Source organism: Tupaia chinensis, unplaced genomic scaffold (assembly GCF_000334495.1).
Source record: "Tupaia chinensis unplaced genomic scaffold, TupChi_1.0 Scaffold000415_1, whole genome shotgun sequence".
Lineage (NCBI taxonomy): Eukaryota > Metazoa > Chordata > Mammalia > Scandentia > Tupaiidae > Tupaia > Tupaia belangeri.
Window position 1 is genome coordinate 1,512,427 of NW_006159920.1, and position 13,032 is coordinate 1,525,458.

The window sequence follows — 13,032 nt, forward strand, 5'->3', positions numbered from 1 at the left end:
CCCCTAAGGCTGTGAAGAATATTTATGTCCTGTAGGGGACTTGAGTGGGAGAAAGCCTAAATTCCTGCCCCAGTAGAAGTCCATGTGACTCATGGCTCCTGCCTGTCCCTGTCTGCTCTGGAGACATGCTACTTCCCTGGGAGCTTGGCAGGCCCACGGTTAGGCCTGGTGACAGACCTGATGTCTGCCCAGAGACCTAGAGTCACACTTTATGGGAACACTCTTCAGCAGGCCCATAAGACACTGCTTGCCTGAAGCTGTCGGGCAATCCCAGGTCACCTCCTGCCTGTGGGCCAACATGCCGAGGAGAAGCTAGTGCCAGTGATCTTTCAGCAGGCCAAGTGCACTGCCCACAGGCCACCACCCCCACCTGGGGGCCCCTGGTCCTGGCTGGGACTCACCATATTCCGGAAGTCGCACAAACTCTGAGGGCTCGCTGGGCAGGCTGATTCCCCAGGGGTTACTGGCACTGACTCTGAACTGATAAGGACATCCAGGACTGAGGTCTTCGATAACGAGGTATGTGTCCAAGGTCGAAGCTACCGACTGCTGCCAGACCTGAGAACCTGGTGCAGTTTCCAAGGAAAGGGAGAGAGAAAAGCCAAAGGGACATTGTTTCAGAGACCTTCAGCAAACAAAGAAAGGAAAACTTTCTTCATTCAAGGGACAGTGTGTCACTGAGTCAGGCTCTGCAAGCCTGTGGGCCAACCATGGCAGGTTTGGGCTTGAGTTCCTACATGACTGAATACATGGAGGGACGGGAAGAAGTTGGCCTACAGTTTGGTTTATTTTCAAACGTGCAAGGGTGAGGGCGAAAAGGCACAGGTAATGCAGATTTCACAGAGGAATGTATGTGGTATTTTAAATACGATCAAAAGAATATATCCTAAGTTAATAACAGAATGAGAAATCTACATTTGAAAGTTAAAACAAAGTAGAAACAAACATGTATTGGGCACTATGTCCACATAAAATACTATTTGGAAGGTGTCTTCTACGTAATTTTCTCATTTAATTTTCTCACGTACACACTCAGAAATCCGATGCAGTAGGGAACATGAATCTTACTTTACAGATGAAGAAACTGAGCCTCAGAAATATTAAACGATGTGTCCAAGAGAACTTAGTTAATGAGATGGACTATGAGCTGAATATTGCTCAGATATATATAGACTTTGTGGAATGTGTCCCCCAGGGCAGCATGAATACCTTGCATTGTCCTGGGAGACACAAGAGTGAACAGCTTAATAAAGCTGCAGAAATAATCCGTTTTATAACTACACAGGACCTACTTAATAAAAAGAGAAAGAGTTAATAAGAACAGGGGCCAGCAGGTGACATGGTGGTTAAGGTGCTGGACTCCCATACGGCTGACCATGGTTTGCATCCTGGACCTGGTGGCTTGCTTTCTCTCTTTCTCTTTCTCTCTCTGATCAAATTTAAAAATAATAATAACAAATGGAATTAAATATATAAATAATTATTTTTAAAAATAAGAACAATGGAAAGTAGTGTCAAACAAATCATTCTGGTTCTGTGAGGGGAGCGTGGATGTATTCAGTTTGATTGTGAAATTCATAATGTGTTTCAGACATGCATTATGAACAGTTAGAATTGACTGGAAACTTTTTAATTTTAATTCTTCTAAATAATGAGATGGATTAGTTGTTTTTAGTTCCTGAAGGATTTTTTTTTTTTTTTTTGCCATAGGGCTCATGAGCTCACCAGAGATAGATAGAGATAGAGGGAAAATGAGAACTCAAGAGATAGACAGAGATAGAGGGAAAATGAGAACTCACCCTCCCCCCAGGGGGATGGCCACACTGCATTCCCTTCTTCTCCGTTCTCCTCTCGGGATGCATGCACTTGTGCTAGTGTGACTTTCAAGTCAGTGGGTCTGGGACTCAAACCATGGTCGGCCACGTGGGAGTCCAGCACCTTAACTACCATGCCACCCGCTGGCCCCCGTTTTATTCCTTTTTGTATATGCCAGAGGACATATGCATGTGCATGAGAAAGAGTAAGAGTGAAACAGAGAGAGAAAGTACTCCCCAAGAGGCCTGGTCACACTGCAATTCTTTTTTCTCTGGTTCTCTATCCCATCAGGATCCTGGGTGCATGTGCACAACATGTTTTTCTATCTGTTGGGGCTGGGATTCAAACCTTGGTTAGCTACAGGGGATCTGACTTTCTCTGCACAGTGCTTAATTGCTGTGCTACAAGCCAGCCCTGAATTGCAGTTTAAAAAATACACATGCATACATGCATATACAGGGGCAGTGGGAGACAGGGCTCAGGTATACTACCCTAGGTACAACTCTGGGAGAAAGATAACAAGTTAGTAAACTGGAGAGCTGGGTTCTAGTGCTAGCTCTGCCTTTTAGTAAGTAAAATGTTATGTTTCTTGACTTTTTTTAGGCCTTGCCTCGTCATCTGTAAAATACACCTGATCATCCCTGTCTGAGTGAGTGTGTCATGTAGGTAAAGCACGGGAAGGCACGCTGAAACCTGCCCTGGGTCTTGCACATGGCAGAGCTTTACATCATCTTAGTGAGGACAGCTGCTGGACATCTGAGCTCAGATGGGGGCTGCAGTTGACATGGAAGCTTTGTGCTATGTTGGAAGACACTAGAAGGAACAGCTTCTGAGAGATGAGGGGTCTAATAGGTTTCTAACTCCTAAGGACCTCCTTGGGAGGAAAAGGAAATAGGAAAAGAAGAAGAGGAGGAGATGGCGCACCTTCCTCTCTGTACTCCACGGTGTAACCAGAGATGGTGCAGTTCCCCGTGCTGGATGGGGGCAGCCAGCGGAGAATCACAGAGGTGCAGCTTCTCTCCTGGGCAATGGGGCGGTTAGGTGCTGCTGGTACACCTACGGAGACAGAGATTAGGATCAAGGGTGGTTTCTGCAGCACTCGGCATTTTATACCAAGCTAGACTGTCATCTAGGAAACATTACATACCCCGTGTCTCAAATTCTTCCTATGAGCTTCTCCACCAAGTGGCATGCCTTTCTCTGGGCCTAAAAGCGACCTGGGAGACGTACCTGGATCTCTGAAGTTCTTTCCCAGGCTAAATATTCCACAGGGAAGAGAGAGCTTGGTTGAGGAGCTATGCAGGTTTGTAGCAGGCAATAGATAGGTCTTAGCAAAGATTTGTTCTCCCATTTGTTAGAACTTTATTTTGGAATTTTCATAATGGACCTTTTCTTCCCCACATCCTAGGGAGGTTTTGTAATGTTCACTTGAAATATTTGACTAACCCAAATTCATAGAGCCAGAAAGTAGAGCAATGGTGGCCAGGGGCTGTGGGGAGCGTGGGACAGGGGGCTATTGCTTAATGGCTATGGAGGGAGCGTGGGAAGATGAAGAGAGTTCTGGGGATGGGTGGTGGTGACCATAGCACAGACGTGTGAAATAGGTATTTAATACCACTGAGATAAACACTCGAAATGATTAAGGTAGTACAATTTAAAAAGCAAATGAAGAGAAGTGTTAAAGTTTGACTAACACAGAGACGGTACCTTGCACTTTAACCGTGGCAGATGTTGATGTTGTCCCGTGGTCATTTGTCGCTATGCAGGTATAAATCCCGCTGTCCTGGGGCATCAGATTGCAGATCTTCAGGGTGATTTCCCCAGAATCACTAGGGATAGCAAAAGGAAGCCCTCAGACCCCAGTATTGAACCACTGACTGACAGGTAGAAATCCCCCTTAGACCCGGGTATTGAACCGCTGACTGACAGGTAGTATCCCACAGCATTGGCACATGTGTGCTGAGAAGATTCTCAGTCCCCATTCTGTCACCCACCTGCACACCTTAGGAACCACGTTGTCTTTCTATCCCCACACCCTTAAAGGGGAGAAGTCCCTGGCCATGCCCATCGCCCAGGCTTGTTGTAAATGAGGGGCAGAATAAGGGATGAAATGGGGTAAGAATTAGAATAGGGGTTGAAGGATATGGAAACCCTACACAAGTACTGGCCCACAATATTATCAGTATTATCAGCAGTAGCAGCTTTGTTCTAAAGTAGTTTGTCTCACAGATCAATAAATGGTAGGAGAAAATGGAAAGCCTGAAGAATAAAAACATTCGAGTACTTAACATTCTTTATGTAGGACTTTCAAAATAAAGTGAATTAAGAAAGGATCAGTTCCTCCACATAAATAGCTGCCCCCCTTGGGCCAGCAGGTGGCGAGGTGGTTAAGGTGCTGGATACTCCCACATGGCCGACCATGGTTCGAGTCCCAGACCTAGTGGCTTGCTTTCTCACTTTCCTTCTCTCTGTGTTTTGGTCTTTCTTTGGTTAAATGAAAAAAAAAAAAAGAATGAATAAGTAAAATTAAATAAATAATTATTAAAAAAATAATAACTACCCCCCCTCATGGCAGTATGGGTCCTGAGGTATCTTAAGGGAAGAAGAACTCGGGAAGGGTTAAATACGAAAGCTGTGAGCTCTACCCCCTCCTCATGTATTATGATATATCCTAGTGCTCTTTGTGGGCCCCTCCAACCTCCTTGGGCCCTTTTTTGGGGGAAAGTATTATTTTATTTAACTTTATTTATTTGTTTACTTATTTATTTAAATCTGACCAAAGAGGGACAGAGCAAGAGCACGAGAGAGAGAGAGGGAAAGTGAAAAAGCTGCCAGGTCTAGGACTCAAACTGTGGTCAGCCATGTGAGTACAGTGCCCTTAACCACAATGCCACCTCCCGGCCCCCCATGGTAATTTATTATTATTGTTATTTTTAGAGACGGTCTCCCCATGTTGCTCATGCTAGCCTCAAACTCATGACCTTCATGCCTCAGTCTCCTGAGTAGCTGGGATTATAGGTGCATGCCACTGTGCCCATTTTCCATTGGTATTTTGTGGTCCCTCCTGGCCAGGCAAACTCTGACTGGAATACTGAGGAATAATGGTCTTTTTCTATTTCACACACACACAAATTAGGTCAATGGATAAAAGTTTTGCGATTCTAGGTGTTAGGTGTTTCTTCCATAAATATTTCTTACATATTTAGGGCTTGCTACTGCTTGTCCACTGTAAGCAGGGCTACATGATAAAGTAGCAATAACTGTTAATATCAGTAGCAGGGTTGGGATGCAGTCAGTCAAGTTCCAGAAAACAGTCTTTTTATATGGAAGCAAGCTTATGGCTTGATTTTCTGCAGCTCACTCTGGAGTGAGTCATTCTTTTTTTTTCTTTCTAATAAAATAGCTCTAAGTATGGGATTAAATCTCTCTCTGTTTCACAGGATCCTGAAGGGCATAAAAGACACCAGAAAGTCCAGGTTTGAGGACACGTTCTAACAACAAGTCTGGGGCCTTCATCCCCTGCGACTCAGAGATAGGTGTACTTGGCGATCCCTGGAGAAAAGTCATCTAATGGAGTGACTGTACGGCTGTTTGCTGAAAGCTCTTCAAAAGTGCGGTCTGTGCTTGACCTGAGATAGAAGGGTTTCCTTTCTTGGTTTGTTTAATGTGGGTCCAGAATGCAGCTTTCCCATGCATTAGTTTTGGCCCCAGGTATATTTACGAGGCACTGGTGATATGTGACAAGTGTGCTGGTGCCGACCCAGGCGTGCCTTAGGCTGAGTGGCAGACAAAGGCGAGCTGCAGATGGGGAATCAGCCCACAGGCCCGGGTACACTGCCGTGTGGGGCTGAACCACTCACAGATTGTGGCTCCATCTCGCTCCTGATCGAGGTCAGGTATTTGATCTAGAGTAAGCTCTTCGGCAGCTCTCCTCTGGGAGGGACTGGGAACCATATCAGCAGCTGCACCCAGGCTCAGCCTCGCGGGTGCTGGTGCCGATGCAAGTGGTTGGCTTACCAGGAGGAGACGGTGTATGTGGATGAGCTGTTGTCGGCGTCCAGGATGTTCTGGTCTGGGCCCTTCCAAGTGATGGTGGGCTTCGGCCGCCCACAGACTTTGCACTGCAGTATCACAGTGTCCCCAAGCAAGCAGGTCACGTCCACTAGGGGCACGAGGAATTCTGGAGCCACTGTGATCAAATCAACGTACATCATTCAGAACACACTTAGAACAAAGCAGCCTTTACTTATTTATTTTTAAAATACTGTTGGCCACTTGTACATCTTTTGAGAAAGTTTTTATTCAGGTTCTTTGCCCATTTTTCTTTCTTTCTTTCTTTTTTTTTTTTTAAAGAGAGCTATAGGGCACGTGCACTGGCTGGAAAGACAGAGACAGACAGAAAGCAAGAAGTCACCCTCCAGCAGGGATGGTCACGCCACAATCCCTTCTCCTCTTGGGATCTTGGGCATGCACACACGTGTGCCTGGCGTGAGTTTAAGCCACTGGGTCTGGGACTTGAACAACAGTCATTTACATGGGAGTTCAGTGATATAACCATTACCCCATCTGCTGGTCCCCCAAAACAGCCTTTTTTGGGAGAGGTTTTTGCTATAGGGTGCATGCGCTCACCAGAAAGACAGAGAGGGACAAAGAGATAGAAAGGGAAAAATCACCCCCCCAGGGGGGATGGCCACACCGCAGTCCCTTCTCCTCCATTCTCTTCTTGGGATCTTGGGCACAAACGCACATGCACCTAGTGCGAGTTTAAGCCACCAGGTCTGGGACTCGAACCACAATTGACTACATGGGAATCCAGTGACATGTCATTATGCCAACAGCTGGTCCCCCAAACAGCCATTTTATTTTTTTTTAACAATTTTATTCCTCACCCATTTTGTATAATGACTCAAATAACCCTCGGCATAATACTTTCAAGTCATCTGTGCCCCTTTAAAAAGTAGTATGTGTTTATTGTAGGAAAATTAGGAAATGCAGATAAGAAAAAATAAGAAAAAGCTCCATATGTTATATTCTAGAAATAACTAGAGTGAATGTTCTGGTATGTATTCTCATAGGTTTTATATGAACACACCTCTTAACAAAATTGTATCCCATTTTATATATATATACATATATATATATATATATAGAGAGAGAGAGAGAGAGAGAGAGAGAGAAAGAGAGAAAGTTATTGTCTTTTTCACCTAATACTTTGTCAGAAACATCCATTTTTGTGCACAAATATGAAACTATGTCACCATTGTTGGGACCAGCAGGTGGCATGGTGGTTAAGGCGCTGGACACTCCCACATGGCCAACCAGGGTTCGAGTCCCCTGACCTGGTGGCTTGCTTTCTCACTTTCTCTTTCTCTCTCTATCTCTGCCTCTCTCTGGTCAAATTAAAAATAAATGAATAAATAAATAAAATTAACTAATTATTTAAAAAGCTATAATTGTATTAAAAAATAAAAAGAAAGAAACTATGTCACCATTGTTTAAAGGCTCTACTTCAATGCTGAATATACCATAATTTATTTAACAAATACCCCCATTTTCAATTCTACTGCTTTTTAACTCACCTTCTTGGATGAAATTTGGATTTAAGATCTGAAAAACAAAGAAACAGAAAATTGCTTGAATCCTAAACTATTCCAAGAAAGTGAGAGAATTTTACCCTATTGAGTACAATTTAGGAAAATGAAGCTCTGATATCCGAACTCTCACTCGCTGTGACTGTATTACAAATACAGAGAAGAGCCCCTCTTTAAGAATAAGCGGCACTGGGGGCCGGCAGGTGGCGTGGTGGTTGAGGGCACTGCACTCCCACATGGCTGACTGTGGTTTCAGTCCTGGACCTGGCAGCTTGCTTTCTACTCTCCCTCTCCCTCTCTTACTTGTTATCTCTCTCTCACTCTCCCCCTCTCTCTCACTCTGTCCCTCTCTGTCAAATTAAAAAATAATTAAGTAAATAAATCAAAGCTAAACAAATGTTCTTTTTTTTTTTTTTTTTTTTTTTAGGAAAAAAGAATAAATGGCACTGGGTTTGCTTTCCTAGCTGTTCTGGTTGTTCACATCCCGGCTGGTGGCTGGGGCTGGCAGGGTTATTGGGAATCTGCTAGATGGCTGACCTTTCAGTCCTTCTCTCTTCCACTCGTAAAACCTACTCTCTCTTCACAGACATAAAGCCCCTCTCTCCTCCCATTCAACCTACACTCAAGGGATGGGATGGTTCAATTCTTCCTGGCGTCATGAATGTTCAAAAACAGAGGATCTGAGACCTAAGCGGGAAAGGCCATTGAAATGAACTAACCCAGTTTCCTTCCAAATGTTCTACTCGCAACCCCCAGAAGTGGAAACTTCCCTTCCAGCAGCCAGATGTAGAGTTTCTCGGGTTGAAGAGGACAAGAGAAGTCCTGTCTTCCCACTCCATCCCAGCTCAGGCTCCTGTAGCCCAGGCCTCCACCAGGTACCTTGACGACCTTGACTGACATCCCTGCTCTAATCCTTTTGCTTCATAGGTGAGAAAATAGAGACTCAGGCCAATTAAGTGACTTGTCCCAGCCACACGTGGGGTTTGAGAAGCTGCTGGAGCTCTTTGTATGAGTTTTGCTGGCTGGTGCCAGGTCACCCTGAATTTTTTAAAAATTATTTTATTTATTTATTTTATGAGAGTTTTGCCAGAGAAAGAGAGGGAGAGTTAGAAAGCAAACCGCTAGGTCCAGGACTCGAACCACAGTAGCCCATGTGGGAATTCCAGTGCCTTAACCACCACACCACCTGCTGGCTCCCACCCTGGATTTTTCATAGAAGGGAAAACATTTAGCTGACCAGCTATTCTGGAAAGTTACTCCTTCTTGAGAGAATGGTCACTTTGATTCCTCCCACCCCCATCTTTTGTAGTACCTCTAATCACACAGGTCATAACGCCTGACGTGATTTTAAAAAAAAAAGCAGGTGATTTGGGATCAGAGTTTGGGGCCACCTGTTTTGTTAAACGTGATTCCATACTAATTGCCGAAAGCTGATTAGCATCATTGTTCGTCACTATAAAAGAGACTCGGTACGTAGTACCGAGTGCCAAGTGTTATCACAAAGATGAATTGAAATCCTGCGTATCAAGAGATTAGCACAGAGCTCAACAAATAAATACTCGGTACCTATCTATATAGAGACAATCTAATTCTAATAATCTCCCTTCTGCTAAGCAGCCTGTTGCTAAAGTGATTTATCACTCATTGTTTTGCTCAATTGTTTCCTTTACAAAGAGGCCACATGACTCCTGTGGGTTACAAGGAAGCCCAGTGAGGGCCTTCATACTCATCTCCCTGCATTCCCCCATGTCTTACATGAGCACACGTATGGCTACTGCGTGTTCTTCCCTCAGAAGGACGCGCTAGAGTCCCTTGGAACAAAGATACTATTTCCTCTTTGGGTCCTTGCAAGCTGATGGTTCACTTGCATCACTTAGATTTTTCACAATTAGTGGCTGCACAAAGCCTTGTGCTGGCAGGTTCTGAGGCTGTGTCTCAGCCCTGGCCACCACAGCGTTTGTTAGCCTCAAAACGCCACTCACCACTGTCTGGGCTTCCTTTAAATCAGTGGTTCTCAATCCAAGTCAGTCATTTGACAAAGGAAAGGGAGCTGAGAATATTTTCTGTGTTTACAGTGGTTATCTCAGGTGGGATTAAGGGTGCTTTTGGCCCATTCAAAAAGATTGATCGAGTTCATCTTTTTTTTTTGGATCGATTTTCACTGTAGGGCGCGTGCGCTTGCCAGACAGACAGAGAGAGACACAGAGACAGAAAGCGAGAAATCACCCCCCAGGGGGGATGGTCACGCCGCAATCCCTTCTCCTCCATTCTCCTCTTGGGATCTTGGGCATGCACGCACACGCGCCCGGCATGAGTTTTAAGCCACCGGGTCCGGGACACGAACCGCGGTCGACTACGTGGGAGTCCAGCGACATAGCCATTACGCTAACTGCTGGTTCCCGATCGAGTTCATCTTAAGACAAGCATATGGGTTTGTGGATACAAAAATACTAAGACGTAGGCCCTACCCTCAGAATTTCTAAAACATCTGAATTTTAGGTGTTCATTTTTTTTTCCTTTCTTTTCTTACCTGGGCTTTCCAGATATTTTTCAAACAGCAGCCTATTACTAAACCGACTTATCTTTAATAGTTTTATCTTTAATAGTTTATTTTGAAAAATTGTTCTTTCCTTCCTAATGAAGACATACAACTCATGTGCCTTACAAAATGTCCCAGTTGGGGCCTTCACACTTATCTTTCTGTATTTATTTTGTAATAATTTTTAAAGGAAAGGAAGGTGCAGTTAGACTTACTAGACAGTAAGCTCTTTAAGGATAGAAGCCACTCCTTATCTCCCTGGTACCACTGGGCCTGCTACATAATGGGATTTAATATGTTGTCAGTGAAGGCACATTTGACCTTTGACCCCATTTAGGCGCTCCCAAGTATTTAGGATTGGTGCATAAATAGAATCTCAAAACAGGATCAAAAGGTCTATAAAGTAATTAGATTTGAGCATGTGACTAATGACATTGGACTAGAGGTTGTTTGCAAACACAGATGGAATGCAAACTTTTCGGAAAATGATAAAAAGAATAGAATGGATAGCCTCAAGGGAGGAGGTTCTGTGTGCTGTGCAGAGGAGGAGGGAAACCCTGAGCAGACAGAGTGCACAGTGTCCAGACCCTAGGCCAGACACACCGTCCTGCCTTGGACATCGTGAAGCGGCTCAGGCCCCAGTTTTAATTGTGACTTGGGGATAATAATGCCTACCAGGAAGGGCTGTTTGATGTAAGGATTTAAACTTTTTTTTTTCTTTTGAGAGGTGTTTGCTATAGGGCATGTGCGCTTGCCAGAGAGATAGAGAGAGACAAAGAGACAGAAAGTGAGAAATCACCCCCCAGGGGGGATGGCCACACGGCAATCCCTTCTCCTCTATTCTTCTCTAGGGATCTCGGGCACACACGCACATGTACCCGGTGTGAGTTTAAGCCACCGGGTCCAGGACTTGAACCACGGTTAATTACATGGGAGTCCAATGACATAGTCATTACGCCAACTGCTGGTTCCAATGTAAGGATTCAATTTATTTGATGAAGATTTACCAAGCTGACCCATGGTTAGGTGGTAGAGACCAGGCAGGAAGCAGGGTGGACGTGCTTGGGCCGACAGTTTGGCAGGAAAAATGGAGTTAAATTCTGTTTGTATTTGATGAAGTGCCTGATCAGCCTTCAGCATACACAGAATACGCACTCTCCCCCATCCCACCCCACCCCACCCCATCAGGACTCTATTGTAGAAACAAGTTGAGGGGCCAGCGGGTGGCATGGAGGTTAAGGTAGCTGGATCTCATGTCGCCAACTGCGCTGTTCAAGTCCCAGGCCTGGCAGCTTGAAAAATGATGCCAGGAGACCAGCAGTTAGCGTAATGGCTATGTTGCTGGACTCCCACGTAGTCGACTGCAGTTCGATTCCTGGACCTGGTGGTTTAAACTCATGCCGGGCGCGTGTGTGTGTGCATGCCCAAGATCCCGAGAGGAGAATGGAGGAGAAGGGATTGCGGCGTGGGCATTTTCCCTGGGGGTGATTTCTCCCTTTCTGTCTCTCTGTTTCTGTCTGTCTGGCAAGCGCACATGTCCTATAGCAAAAACCTCGCCAATAAATAAATAAATAAATGAACAAAAAAAAAAAAAAAAAAGAAAAATTATGCCAGGAGCATGTGCATTCATGTTCAAAACCCCGAGAGGAAAATGGAGGCGAAAGGATTGCAGAGTGGCCAGGCCCCCTTACCCCAAGGGTGTTTTCTCACTTTCTCTCTCTCTTCCCACAGTGAACACACATACTCTACAGCAAAAAAACTGAAAAAAGAGTGAGAATGTTGCCAACTCTGTAATGGCCTGGATTTCCTATTATGATGGGAACCCACAAGGGAGCAAGACACTGAGTCCACGTCAAGGTCTCACAGACGTGACAGACGACAAGTGGGAGAAGCAAGGAGCAGGTCCATGCTATGGAGAAGGGCTTCATAAAGCAGCCCTGTGGCCGTGCTTCCACACGACAGCACCCCAAACTGCTGCCAGAAGTCCGTCTTATTCCTCTTTTTCATTACTTAACTTCAACAGTGTCAAGTATATTATTGAATATATGTGTCATTTAAAAAAACAAATATTCCTGGGCCGGCAGTTGGCGTGGTGGTTAGGGGCTCTGAGTTCCCACATGGCTGACTGGGTTTTGAGTCCTGGACCTGGCGATGGTTTGCTTTCTTGCTTTCCCTTTCTCTCTATCTTTCTGTCCTTCTCTGGTCAAATTAAAATAAAATAAATAAAGTTAAATAAATATAATTTACAAGAAGAAAATGTCATCGTTCAGTGTAGACGTTAGCAGAGTCTGCCAGTGAGGCTTCTGCAGGCTCTCCACCTGGAAGGGACGTGTGGAGGTCCTCAGTCTTCGTTTCTCTGGCCTGGGCTGGCCCAGTGGAGGCGAGCCCAGCGTGGCACACCACAACACGTTTCTAATGGTGGTGACGTTGCTGATGTGTGCAGTGTTATACAAGAGGACTTCAGATGGCTCATGGAAAAGTAGATTTAAAATATGAGATTATTTGGGTGAGAAAAAAAATGAAATCCCTTTAAATCTTCTTAGAGGGGTCTTTCTGGTGTGGGAAGGCAGTAGCTTTCACATTTCCAGAATGTCCATTTCCTGTGAATTTTCTGAAGACTCCTCGTAGAGTTGGCATAAACCACTCCCAAACTCCTTCTCAACTCCTACTCAAAACCCTGGAGGATGTGCAGACCCGAGTGTTATTCATTCTCATTTCCTAGGTGAGATGGGGGAGTGAAAAATCAAAGAGACCCACAGAGATCTTGGGTTTTAGCCCAGTGCTCGTCCCATCAGAGCATTCGGGGCAGTGGGAGGGTGTTGGGAGAACCATCTGAGACCTCATCGCTGGCGTCAATGGCCTATCTGCTTAGCTTTGAGTCCACCTTTCTCCCTACCTCACCTCTGCCCATCCCTGCTCTTTAAACTCCTCTAGTGAGACCAAGAGCCTGGGCAACATCCATGCTAATCCCCCCAGCTTTGATGCTGGATTATGTCCATTGAAAATTCCTCTCTCATTTTTCCAGTTTCTTCTTTGAAGCAAATCAGAATATGGACTGGAGGGTCATGCCACACCCTCACATGGTGG

General features: G+C 45.1%; 1 protein-coding gene and 1 long non-coding RNA gene across 2 annotated transcripts in view; one reads left to right on the forward strand and one right to left on the reverse strand.

Moving 5' to 3' along the window:
- The window catches only part of KALRN (kalirin RhoGEF kinase), a 681,131-nt gene that overhangs the window by 14,364 nt on the left and 653,735 nt on the right, over window positions 1-13,032 (reverse strand). Inside the window, 5 exon segments of the mRNA XM_006154563.3 lie at window positions 402-566; window positions 2,740-2,871; window positions 3,523-3,644; window positions 5,833-6,004; window positions 7,395-7,422. Coding sequence (XP_006154625.1) covers window positions 402-566; window positions 2,740-2,871; window positions 3,523-3,644; window positions 5,833-6,004; window positions 7,395-7,422 — 619 coding nt within the window.
- Window positions 444-12,029, forward strand: LOC106735498 (uncharacterized). The gene is made up of 3 exons (XR_001370798.2): window positions 444-519; window positions 8,163-8,281; window positions 11,677-12,029. It is a non-coding gene; the product is annotated as an uncharacterized LOC106735498 (long non-coding RNA).